We start from the raw sequence: 12,951 nt of genomic DNA on the forward strand, positions 1-12,951 counted from the left end.
CCTAAATTGCATAGTTTGCATTCAAGTCTATAGTAAGTTCTGAAGTTTTATTTTGTTGTTGTTAATGCCTTTGCTAAGGACAGTGGAAGATTTTTAAAAAATGAATATCCAGTTAGCACCATTGATTGAAAAGAATATTTTATATTCACTGAATTGACTTTACACAATAATTTTTTAAAAATTTGTTTTCTATGTGTGCATTTAGCTCTAGATTCTTTTTTGTTGATCTCTTATATATGCTCGCACCATACTGATTGAATTACTGTAGCTTTATTATAAATATTTTCCAATATTGCTTTCACTATTTGCAGCCTTTTTTGATTCATTTCAGAGTTTTATAATTAACTTGTCAATTTCTGTAAAAATAACAACACAGTGATCTGTTGGGATTTTGATTGGGATTGCATGAACTCCAAGTCACTTTTGGGGGAAAATTGACTTATATTAACAATATACCTTCTTCTGATTCATAGACATGGTATACTTTTTTGTTCATTTTGTGGCTACATCTGGCAGTGCTTAGGGTTTACTTTTGACTCTGGGCTCAGGGACCATATGTGGTATACCTGGTATTGAACCTGGGTTGGCAGTCTATAAAACAAGTGCCTTAACACTGTACAATCTCTCTGGCTCCAAATCATGTTTATTCTTAATTTGTTTCCTTCTGTAGCTCCAAAACAAGTTTTATAACTTACACATACTAGTTAGTAAATATTCGTTGTTTAGTTTTAAACAAAGATTTTTTTTTTAAAAAAAGTAAATGACAAAGTTCCTATACCACTGTACTATCACTCCAGCCCCAGAAGTTATTTTATTTAAAAAGAGTATCTGGTTAAATGTTGTAAACTTCTTGACTTTTTATTAGCAGGTTTTACTGGTACGTGGTTTTATTGTAGACACATTTTTGGGGGATTGTCGGTTTGAACCATGCCTGGTGCTGCTCTTGGCTCTGTGTTCGGGGATCACTCCTGGCAGGACTCAGGGAATCATTCATGTATTGAGCATCTGACTGCAAGACAAGCATCTTAACCCTTATGCTATGTCTCTGAAGCTCCAGGCATTTTTAAGAAATGCAGAATATTATTATAGATAGCTTTTATTAAACACTTAATATATGCCAAAAATTATTACTTATTAAATTAGTACACAGTAGAATGCAAACTTATTAGCAAGGTTAAATGACAAACTTAAACACAGCTTAAATGGTTAAGAACCATTACCATAACATCATTTAGTATAAAGTTGTCAAATTTTAACAAAAAAATTGATGTGGATATTGTAAATACTTTTTTAAAAAAATATTTTTAGTATTCTCCTTTTCTTTTCTTTTTTTTTTTTGGCTTTTTGGTTGACACCTGGTAATGCTCAGGGCATACTCCTGACTCTGACTCTTCACTCTGGAATTACTCCTAGAGGTGTTTGGGGGACTATATGGGATGCTTGGGATCGAACCCAGATCGGCTGTGTACAAGGCAGCACCCAACCTGCTATATATCACTCAGGCATAGTATTCTCACTTTGTTGTTTTACATAATTCCTAATTATAATAGATACTTGTCATTGGAGAAGGCAGTGATATAGCCTGCCAGATGTAAGACACAAATTAATTCTATATCTATCGCATATAATTAGAGCAATAATTTATGATTTGTTTCTCTATAGGTAATGTGGAGAATTTACCAAGAGAATGTGTAACCATTTCATATTCAATACTAATCTCATCTAAGTTTTTCCATTCATGTCTTTTTCTTCTAATTTCAGGAAAATTGAGTAACAGTAGTATTTTGAGAATAAATAGTATGAATGGATTGAGAGTTCAAAGATAAAACTGTTGAACATCTAGTGAGATGAATCCTAATATCTAACAGTTGATGTCTTGTTAAGTTTTTTTTTTTTTGGCAACAGAATTAGAAAAAGTAATTTGGCTTTTATACAAAAGTTGATACATGTTTAACCTAATTGGCTCTCAAATTTTGGGTAACAACTTTCATATCACATAATTCTTAATGGATGCAATACTTAATAGAAACATATCTAATATGTTTCATAGATACAAACATAGCTGACATTCTACATCTCTGCCTGACTTACTTGAAAAATAGAAGCAGTTCCTTAACTGGGTGGCTATCCAAATGGTCAACACAGATTGATGGGCTCGAGTGCAGTAGACGGTGGGTATGCAGATGGTGGTGTCAGTACTATTTGACATGAGATGGCTGAGTCTTTAAAATGATTTCAGGGGAATGGCATTGGTGTTGTTATAGTAAAGGGCATCCATTCAACCTCAGGTGCTGTGCAGATGGCAAAGCCAACCTAATATAGAAAAATGAGAAACAAGTGACTGTTTAATGTACAGGAATGCATGATCTGCATCACAACTAAATGATGGTGTTACATGTAGGAAACCTAGCCAGATGGCTGTACATTAAAACACATGACTTTTTTGAGAGAATTAAGTACAGGCAATTTGCTTGGATTTTCTTCAGGTCTGCTGCATATTATATTAGACTAGGGAGAATAGAGAGAGATTGAATGCTTTAGTTTTTCATGTAGGTGAAGTTGGCAATTATTTAAGTATAATCTGATTGCTACAGCATTTAAATTATCTCTGGTGGGAGGATGATATAGTTGACCTTAAAAAAAAAATAAAGGAACATAAGGAAATTGTTTAGTCAACTTGCAGAAAATATCGTTGTCTTTACCCCATGTTTTTAACTCTTGTAAAGTTTTCTACTATGCAAAAACTTTAAATTTTATTTATTTGGTTTCTGAAACACACCTGGTGAGGCTCAGGTATCTGGCTCTGTATGCTTGGTCCTCTAGCTCTTTAGGGGTCCTTTTATATAAATACTTTTATCATACTAAATCTAATGTTTTTAAATTCTGGTTAAGTATGATAAATACTTGTATAGGTATGATGAGTTAGAATACCAATGACATGTAGACATTTTAAAGTGGATAGAAGCTTACTGTGTTGTGAAATAAGATTTCAGTAGTAAAGTTCTACATTTTTGTTTTCCAGCTTAAAGAAAGTGGGTATTGTACAGGTCATGAACCAGATTCCCTGGAATTCAGCACTCTTGGAGGATGGGTATCTACTCGGGCATCAGGCATGAAGAAAAATATCTATGGCAATATTGAAGACCTGGTAATTTTTTTTCTAGTTATTATATAAAGATTAACATAGTACAGAAATGATTATAAAATGATTAAAGGCATTTAAGAATCTAATAGCAGTGTCTTTTTCCCAGAGTACACTAGCAATTTTGTACAGAGTATGTGGTCATTACCTAGCCTTCTTCCTTTTCAAGTGACTTTCACTTAAGCTTTCTACATATTTCTTACAATCTGACTTACAAAAGGATATAACTCATTTTATAAGCTTTGTGGAACCTCTACAATTCTGACAATTTTATTTTATTATTTTGTTTTTGCTGTTTTTTTCTTAGGATATTTATATTTTTCTTTTAAAACTTTGTTTTTAAATTTAGATTTAGGGAGCTATTGAAATTGGATGACTCAGACTGTATGATTTATAATGTATTGTTCCTAACTTTATTCCTAGGAAGATTTCATTTATAAAGTTTCAACATTGTCATCAGTGTCTTCATTGGTGAAAGCATAAAATCTATTTATAAATATACTGGTTTTTTTTTTTAAAGTTTATATTTAACAGTTTTTCTTAAGTATATATTATGAATACACTTTTTGCTACACTGCTAGGAATTGAACCTAGGAGCTTACATACTTGATACATGAGCTCTTCCACTGATATACCCAAGTATATTAGGGACATATTGAAAGTTTATTTATATTATTTGTTTTTTAAGTTGAGGAATTGGGGGCCAGAGCAATAGCATAGTGGGTAGGACATTTGCCTTGTATGCAGCTGACCTGGGTTCAATCCCCAGAATCCCATATGGTTCCCTGGGCGTTACTGGGAGTAATTCCTGAGCGCACAGAGCCAGGAATAACCCCTGAGCACTCCCAGGTGTGGATCTCCTCCCCCACCCCCCAAAAAACCCCAAAAAATAAATTGAGGAATTGTAAAACAGTTTTTTTTCTCTGAATTGGCATAAGTTTCTTAATCATAACAAAAAGAACACTTGTCCTAAAGGGAAGTAAATTTTTTTTTTTTGTTACTAAATAACTTGACTTCAGTTTTAGAGAAGAGAATTTGATCTTTTTGCTATTGAATTATTATAGGGCTTTATCAGAGTTTAGCAAATAATTGATAGCCTGCTACATTTAGAATTGCTAGGGCATGTAATTTATTTTCATCTTTTTTGGCGGTGTTTAAGGGGCACAAATTATAAAGGGGCATCCTAATTTAATGAGATGCTTGTATATAGCTAGTTTCTAATAGAAAAAAGCTTTAGTCTATTTATAAAAATATAAGTAGTATAAATTAATGTAAATATAAGAGATAGAAAAATAATGTAAGTATTTCAAAAGTTTATATTAGACTGTGTTTAATCTGTTAAACTTGTTATTTTTTAATTTTTTTTTTTTTTTGCTTTTTGGGTCACACCCAGCGATGCTCAGGGGTTACTCCTGGCTTTGCACTCAGGAATTACTCCTGGAGGTGCTCGGGGGACCATATGGGATGCCGGGGATCGAACCCGGGTCGGCCGAGTGCAAGGCAAACGCCCTACCCGCTGTGCTATCGCTCCGGCCCCAAACTTGTTATTCTTTTATAGTTATTATATTGCATGTGGGGCTGGAACAATAGAGATTACAGTGTAGGGCGTCTCATTGCATGCAGCTGACCTGGGATCAATCCCCTACATCCCGTATTGGTCCCCTGAGCACTGCTAAGAGTAATTCCTGAACGCAGAGCCAGGGGTTACCACTGAGCATCACTGGCTGTGACCCAAAAACTAAAACTAAAACCAAACAAAAAAATTATATTGCATATAATTTAAGATTTTCACCCTAATTTTTTTTTTTTTTGTCCATACCTTGCTCAGGGCTTACTCCTGCCTCTGCATGCAGGGATCAGACATTCCTGGTGATGCTTGAGAGACTACATAGGGTGCTAGGGGTTGAACCCAGTTTGGTGGTGAACAAATGCTCTGCTCGTTGTACTGTCTCTCCAGCCTGGACCATAATTTTGAAAAGTGAATATATAATTCTCTTAATTAATTGCTTATTAAAGTAACTTCAATGAATAGTATTAAAGTATTTATTAAAATTAAAAATAGTGACTATTTAAAATTACTCTCAATTTTAGAATTACTAACCAAAGAAAAATATTCTCTTAGAATTTTTTGTTTTTGTTGTTGGTGTTGTTGTTTTTGGGTCACACCTGGCGATGCACAGGGGTTACTCCTGGCTCATGCACTCAGGAATCACCCCTGGCTGCGCTCGGGACCATATGGGATGCTGGGAATCGAACCCGGGTCGGCCGTGTGCAAAGCAAACGCCCTACCCGCTGTGCTATTGGTCCAGCACCCCTATTCTCTTAGAATGTATTGCTTTACATTTTATTTGAGATAAGATGATTTGCAGTACTCTTAGTGACAGGGTTTGTGCATGCAACTTGTTCTAGCACCACACTCTCCACCTGGGAGTCCACTTCCCTCCACCAGTATCTCAATCTTTGTAGAAATTTCTTTAATTTACATCCATAAGCATTACCTTTGAGTCAGTTCCTAGGCCTTAAGTTGTGGGATCGATATGTTTGTACATTTTTAAAGTGTTTGAATTCTTACAGCCAAATGGCTCTATATTTCATGCCACTTGTCTAGGAATGTTTATTTTACTGGACAGTTTATGTATTTTTTAAAAATTGGTTTATTTCTTTTAAGTGCTAGTGAATTTTAAAAAAATATCCTTGCTGGCAAGTTCTTGAATTACTTATTGATATCTTCTATTCTTTACCTTTTTTTTTGTTGTTTTGGGCCACAAGCAGCCGTGCTCAGAGCTTACTCCTGGCTCTGCACTCAGGAATCATCCTTGGTAGTTGCTCTGGTGGGCGGGAGGTTGAGGTGGGGACATGGGATGCCAGAGATTTGCCTTACTGTACTATTGCTCCACCTCCCTCCTTCCTCTTTATTTATTTATATTTTTTTGCTTTTTTGGGTCACACCTGGTGATGCTCAGTGGTTACTCCTGGCTCTGCACTCAGGAATCACTCCTGGCAGTGCTGGGGGACCATATGAGATGCTGGGAATTGAACCCGGGTTGGCCGCTTGCAAGCCAAACGCCCTACCCGCTGTGCTATCACTCCAGTCCCCCCTCCTTCCTCTTTAATAAAGTGTTTTTATTCATCTTTTAGAAAAATTTTGGATATGCTTTGGATTTTTACCTAGCAACTTGTAATTCAGATCTCAGGAACTATTTTTGAATGGTAGCCTTATATTGTGTGAAATGTACCTCACATATACATCTTTAACTCACCACATCTTTTGTAAGCCCAGTTTTGACTTTATCATATGTAATACTTTATTCTTTTTTATTCTTCTCTAATAAGTGGGGAAAGTAGGTAAGTTTGTACATGGTAATAAAAAATACAAGTTTTTGGGAGTTAGAACTTTAAGCATCTAAAGCAGTATTTCACATGAATAATTGTATTTCATAAATATTGATATATAGTTAGAAGACTGAACCTATTGTGATAATTTTTTTCCCTTGGTTACTTCAGAAACTAGATTTTAGATTAAGAAGAAATTTTTTTAAATATTTAAGCCAGTAACAATGTTAGAATGCTGGTTTTTTTTTGGTTATGTAAAATTTATTTCAGTAGGAGAATAACTGGAACATATCAGAATCTTGAAGGGCAACACCATTTATCACTAAACCTGTTATTTAAAAGCTAGTGTTTTATTTAAATGGATGTGGATATGTGCATACACACACCCATAACATTAACTGGTAAATGTATAAAATTCACATAGTACTTTGTATTGAACAGGTGGTTCATATAAAAATGGTAACACCTAGAGGCATAATAGAAAAAAGCTGTCAAGGACCTCGTATGTCAACCGGCCCTGATATCCACCACTTCATCATGGGATCTGAAGGTAAATAGAACTGCAAATTTATTATGAAAAATAGATGCTAGCAACTAAGTTTTGTGAAAATGTCATATTTTGATATCAGATCTTTAAATTTAGAAGGGTTGTCTTATATGTTTAAAGAGTGGTTTTAAAAACTTTAGTACATTATTAAGTTTTATTATGAAAACATTAAATTTATTCTTGCATTTTGCTTTGTTTTCATAGACAGATTGGTTTTGGTCTTTTCGGGTTTTCTTTTCCTTTAAAGAGTTTTAATAGTAATTTTCTGAATATTAGCTTTTAGTGTTTTAAGTGATTTTCAAAAAAACCCAGTGGTTTGCTTTTAAAAAATTATTTTATAGTCTTTCACTGTCATTTGAATGAGTAGGGAGAGAATTATTAATATTTTTTGTTAGTGTCTTGTCTCCCCTTGCCCTCCTCTCAGTGTCTTGTCTTTTTATAACTATATCTTTGTCATTTTTACATGTATATGTATTTGGTGAAGTGGAATTTGAAATTCTGTTGATTCACATATCTTTAAAATCTTATACTGAGCTTTTATTTTTAACTATTTAAACCTTTGCTTGCTTACTCAGTGCTGGGTTGATTATCTAAAATATTCCATCTTACTCAAAACATTTCATTTCTATATATAAGATAAAAACTTTCTACTTTGTGAACTTATAAAGGCACTGTGAATTATAAGAATAAAGTCATTTTGGGCTTATTTAGTTCTTATGTAGAGAGAAATAAAATTAAATTTAGAGAAATAAGTGTTTCTAATTTTTCACAGCAACACTTACTGAGATACTGTGATTTACAGTACTATTAACAATAATTTGGCATATACATAGTTTATAGGAAATCTTTACTATGAAGAACCATTTAGCTATAATTTGGACGAAAGAGAAAATTGAATAAACTCACAAATTTGAGCATACTTTTAACCTTTTACAGTTATATGAAGGAAAAGTTGTGTGAAGCAAGATTACAAACTAGCTACTTGGAGCATGTTGGAGACAACTCACTGAGTTGTTAAGCACTTCCTGATAATGAAAAATGAAAAGGCAGCTTAGATCTTTTTTCAGATAATTAATAGCACATTTTTTCAGTATATCTCACCAGTTTAATTTACATTTTTATTTTAATTGAGTTACTATGAGTTAGTTGTAACTCAGGCTGAATAGGGAGTTTCATTCAGGCTTTCAATGTTCCAACACCAGTCCCTTCACTAGTGCCCACTTTCCTTCATCAGTGTCCCCAGACCCCCTAGCCCCAAACCTCCCATCACCTGCCTGCCTCAGTGGCAACATCCTTTCCCCCCTTTTCTTTAGGCACTATAGTTTATATAGCATTGTTACTGATAGGGTATCATGCATATCACTTTAGTACTTTAGTGTTCTTTCCCTTCCCTCTCCATTTTCTACTTGCCCAAGTGCTTCCTACTGAAGACCAGTTGTTTCTATTATGGGCATGTTATTCCCCCTTGAGGTCTCTTTATATCCCACATATGAGAGATCATTCTGTGTCTGACCCTCTCTTTCTGACTAGTTTCACTCAACTTACCATTCTCCAGATCCATCCACATAGCAGCATGTAAACAAAGATTTCATCGGTGTTATAACTGAGTAGTGGTCCATTGTGTAGATGTACCATAGTTTCTTTATTCAGTAATCTGTTCTTGGACAGTTGGGTTGTTTTCAGATTGTGGCTATTTTGAATAGTGCTGTAGGGGTTGCAAATTGTGGGGTGCAAATGTCTTTTCTGGATTATGTTTTTGGGCTCCTGGGTATATTCCAAGGAGTGTAACTGCTGGGTCATATGGAAGTTCAATTCTTATTTTTTTGAGGAGTGTCCATATTGTTTTCCAAATAGTCTGGAGCAGTTGACATTCCCACCAGCATTGAACGAAGGTCCTTTTACCTGCATCCATGTCAGCATTGGATTTTTTTTTTCTCTCTTTGCATGTATGTCAGCCTCTTTTGGTGTAAGGTGATATCTCATTGTTTTTTGATTTACATGATGATTAGTGATGCAGAGCATTTTTTTCCATATACTTATTAGCCATTTGTGTCTTCTTTGAGGAAGTTTCTGTTCATCTCTTCTTTCCATTTTTTTTGATGGGGTTGGAATTTTTTTTCTTGTAAAGTTCTACTAGTGCTTCATATATTTTGCATATTATCAGATAAGTGGTGGGCAAATGTTTTCTCCCAGTCTCTGGTTGTGTCTCTGTATCCTGGTCATTGCTTCCTTTGAGGTGCAGAATTTCTTTATTTTAAGTAATCTCATTTGTTAATCTTAGCTTCTGCTTGCATGGCTCTTGAATCCTTAAAGATGTCTCTAATTTCCATGTGGTGAGAATTCTGACTATGTTCTTCATTGTAACTTATAGATTCAGGCCTGATATCGAGGTCTTTAATCCATTTGATTTAACTTTTGTGCATGGTGTTACAGAGTGTTCATTTTTTGGTATGTGACTGACCAGTTTTCCCAGCACCACTTTTTAAGAGGCTTTTCTTCCTTCACTTCTTGTTTTTTCATCCTTTATCAAAGATTAACTGCCGTATATTTGATGATCTTATCTCTGGATTTTCAATTCTATTGATTTGAGGGCCTATCCTTATTTACATACCATACTGTTTTGATTACTCTGCTTTGTAGTACAGTCTGAAGTTGGGGAAAGTGTTGTCTTCATTTTCTTTTTCACTAGGCTTATTATTCCATATGAATTTCAGGAACATTTGATCTATTTCTTTGAAAAATGTCTGGGATGGTTGGAAGTTTGCCACAAGTGATGGATGGTGGAGTGGGGTGGAGAAAAGCAGTTGGAATATTGAATGGACAACAATGGCATTCAATAATGGTTTGAAGTGATCGCTCTAGACAAGAACTGAGTGCTGAAAGTATGTTAAGGGATATACACGATAACTTTAGTACCTGTATTGCATATCATAATGCCCAAGAGGAGAGGGAGAGAGGGAAAGAGAGGAGGGGAGGAGGGAGGGAAGGAAAGTGTCTGCCATAGAAGCAGGCTGGGGAGTGGGGTGGCAGGAAGGAAACTGGGGAACTTGGTTGGTGGTGGGAAATGTGGCACCCTGGTGAAAGGACGGGTGTTGAAGCATTGTATGACTTAAAACCAAATCATGACTGAACAACTTTGTAACTTTGTATTTCACAGTGATTCAATTAAAAAAATGTTTTTAAAAAGAAAAGTATGCTGGTTATTTTTATAGGGACTGTATTAAATCTGTATAATGTTTTAGGGAGTATTGCTATTTTAACAGGGTTACTCCTCGAAACCCATGAACAAGGAATGTGTGCCTATTTCCTCTTGTAGTCTTTTATTTATCTTGGTAATATATAGGTCTTCCCCCTCTTGTTAAACTAAATCCTAGGTACTTGATTTTCCGAGGTACAATTGTGAATGGAATTGTTTTTGTTTGTTTGTTTTGAGCCACATCCAGTAATACTCAGGGTTTACTTCTGGCTCTGAGCTCAGGAATCACTATTGGTGGTGCTTGGGGACCCTATGGGATGCCAGGAATTGAACCTGGGTCAGTTCACTTGGAAGACAAGTGCCTTGCCCATTGTACTATCTCTCCTTGTTGGGATTTTTAAAATTTCTCTCTCCTTTATTTCATGATTTGTGTATAGAAAAGCCAGAGGGTGTTTTTTTTGTTTATTTGTTTTTCACTATATAAGTATTTATTTATCTATCTATCTATCTATCTATCTATCTATCTATCTATCTATCTATCTATCTGGGTCACACCCGGCGATGCACAGGGGTTACTCCTGGCTCTGCACTCGGGAACCACCCCTGGAAGTGCTCAGGGGACCATATGGGATGCTGGGAATCGAACCCGGGTCGGCCGCGTGTAAGGCAAACACCTTACCCGCTATGCTATTGCTCCAGCCCCTATATAAGTTTATTAATTGTAGGAACTTTTTTTGTAGAGCCTTAGAGCTCTCTTAGTATGTCATCTGCAAATAGTGAGAGCTTTTGTCCGATCTAGATGCCTTTTATGTCTCTTTTTTGCCCAATTGCTATGGCAAGGACTTGAAATACTCTGTTCAATAGTAGTGGTATTAGTGGACACTTTTGTCTTATGCCTGAGTATTTATTTTTAATTTTTTATTTTAATTTAATTTTTTAATTGAATCGCTGTGAAATAGTTACAAAGCTTTCATGATCAGGTTTCAGTCATACAATGTTCCAACATCCATCCCTCCACCAGTGTACATTTCCCACCACCATTGTCCCCCATATCCCTCCTGCTACCTCCACCCCTTTGGTAGTTGTGCCTGATTTTAGAAGGTTTTCGGCTTTTCACCATTGACTATGTTGGCTGAGGACTTGTGGTAAATAACTTTAATTATTTTGAGAAAAGTTCTTTCAACTCCCATTTTTGTTAGCTTTTGTTATGGATGAGTAGTGAATCTCTTCAAGTGCTTTCTCTGCATCTATTGAAATGACTATATGATTTTTAATTACATTGGTTGACTTGCATATGTTGAACATTTCTTGCATTCCCTGCTCTATCTCTTCGGCCCCAGCTTCTTTATTTTTCATTCTCTTTATTCTTCCTGTGTTCTGCAGTGCTGCTTATGTTCTCATTTGAACTTCTTTTCTGTTTTTTGATACTTTATAACTTAAAACTTAGACTTCATTTTTAATATTATTTTTGTGGTTTCATTTCTTTTCCTCTGGTTGTTTACCTCTTGTTTTATGTCTTGGCATTTTGTCCATGCATGTTTTTTGGTATTTGCTTTTCTGATTCAGATGTTTTTCATGTTCCCAAATATTTGTTCCATAATTTGTCTCTGTTTTGGGCCACGCTCAACAGCGCTAAGGGGCTGTTCCTGGCAGGGCACTCAGGGGGTGCTATTGGCAGTGCCGTGGAGACCAAGCATTGCTATGGCTCAGACCTGGGCCTCTAGACTGTAAAGCATCTCCTCAGTCCTTTGAGCTATCTCTTTGGTTGCAATCGCTTGATAATTTTATTAAGCTTGAAATATGCAGGTTTTTTCCTTTCCAAGACCATGGTTGGTTTAGGGTGGGGACAACTTTCCACAGGTATAAACATTTATTTATATTTTTCTCACTTTTTACCATTGTGTATATTTTATAAATTTGACTATTTTTTTTCTGTTCTTATTTAAAATAAGCTCCTAATTTCAGAGTGTTCTCTTTATCATCCCTACCTTCTTTTATACTTTTTTTTTTGTGTGTGAATGGCAGTAATTTTGGTAGAAAAAGACAAAGGTATTTATGTCTCTTTCGTTTCTTAAAACTCTTTAATTTCCCTCATTTTTTCCTCACTGCCTTTATCCAAGGAGTATCAAGCTTTTCTAAATATGATACACTGTGAGATTGTTCCTTACTTTTTCTTACCTACCATTTCTTCTTACCTACCATTGTTCCTACCATTTCTTGTTCTTGGCATTTTCAAAACCCACCTTTATAGGCAGGGTATTGGATTACTGTATCTTGTAAAGTAATATTTAACATTACTATTGCACTTTTGCTTCCTGGGCTTGGTTTTTATCTCCTCTTTTTCATTACCTGTGCTTCCTTCTGTCTTTGGGAATCTTTTAAGCTTCCTTAATTTCTTCTCTTAGAAGCTTGCAACAATTTGAAAGCTGTAGAAGTTTTGCTGACATTTATGTTTATCTTTTATAAGTAATTCGAAGGGTTCTTTATGGTTTTGTTGTCTTTATGGGCTCTCCCCCCACCCCCCGGGGAAATTAGAGAGAGAAAGAAAATTCAGAGTGAAATTATTGCTATTTTTCTCAGCCTCAAATCTTATTAGCCTAGGAGGGATCCTCCCCGTTGTGTTTATCCAGGCAGACCAGCAGGCCTAGTCTTTTATGTCTTTCTAATAGCCTTTTACCATCTATTCCACTGTTTCTGAAAATTTAAGTTTGAACTTTCCCATGTTCTATGGTG

General features: G+C 35.4%; 1 protein-coding gene across 1 annotated transcript in view; it reads left to right on the forward strand.

Moving 5' to 3' along the window:
* AGPS (alkylglycerone phosphate synthase) overlaps window positions 1-12,951 on the forward strand; it is a 120,464-nt gene that overhangs the window by 56,813 nt on the left and 50,700 nt on the right. The window contains exons 9-10 of the mRNA XM_055120663.1: window positions 3,023-3,148; window positions 6,917-7,025. Coding sequence (XP_054976638.1) covers window positions 3,023-3,148; window positions 6,917-7,025 — 235 coding nt within the window. The remainder of the gene's footprint in view (window positions 1-3,022; window positions 3,149-6,916; window positions 7,026-12,951) is intronic.

Source organism: Sorex araneus, chromosome X (assembly GCF_027595985.1).
Source record: "Sorex araneus isolate mSorAra2 chromosome X, mSorAra2.pri, whole genome shotgun sequence".
Taxonomy (NCBI): domain Eukaryota; kingdom Metazoa; phylum Chordata; class Mammalia; order Eulipotyphla; family Soricidae; genus Sorex; species Sorex araneus.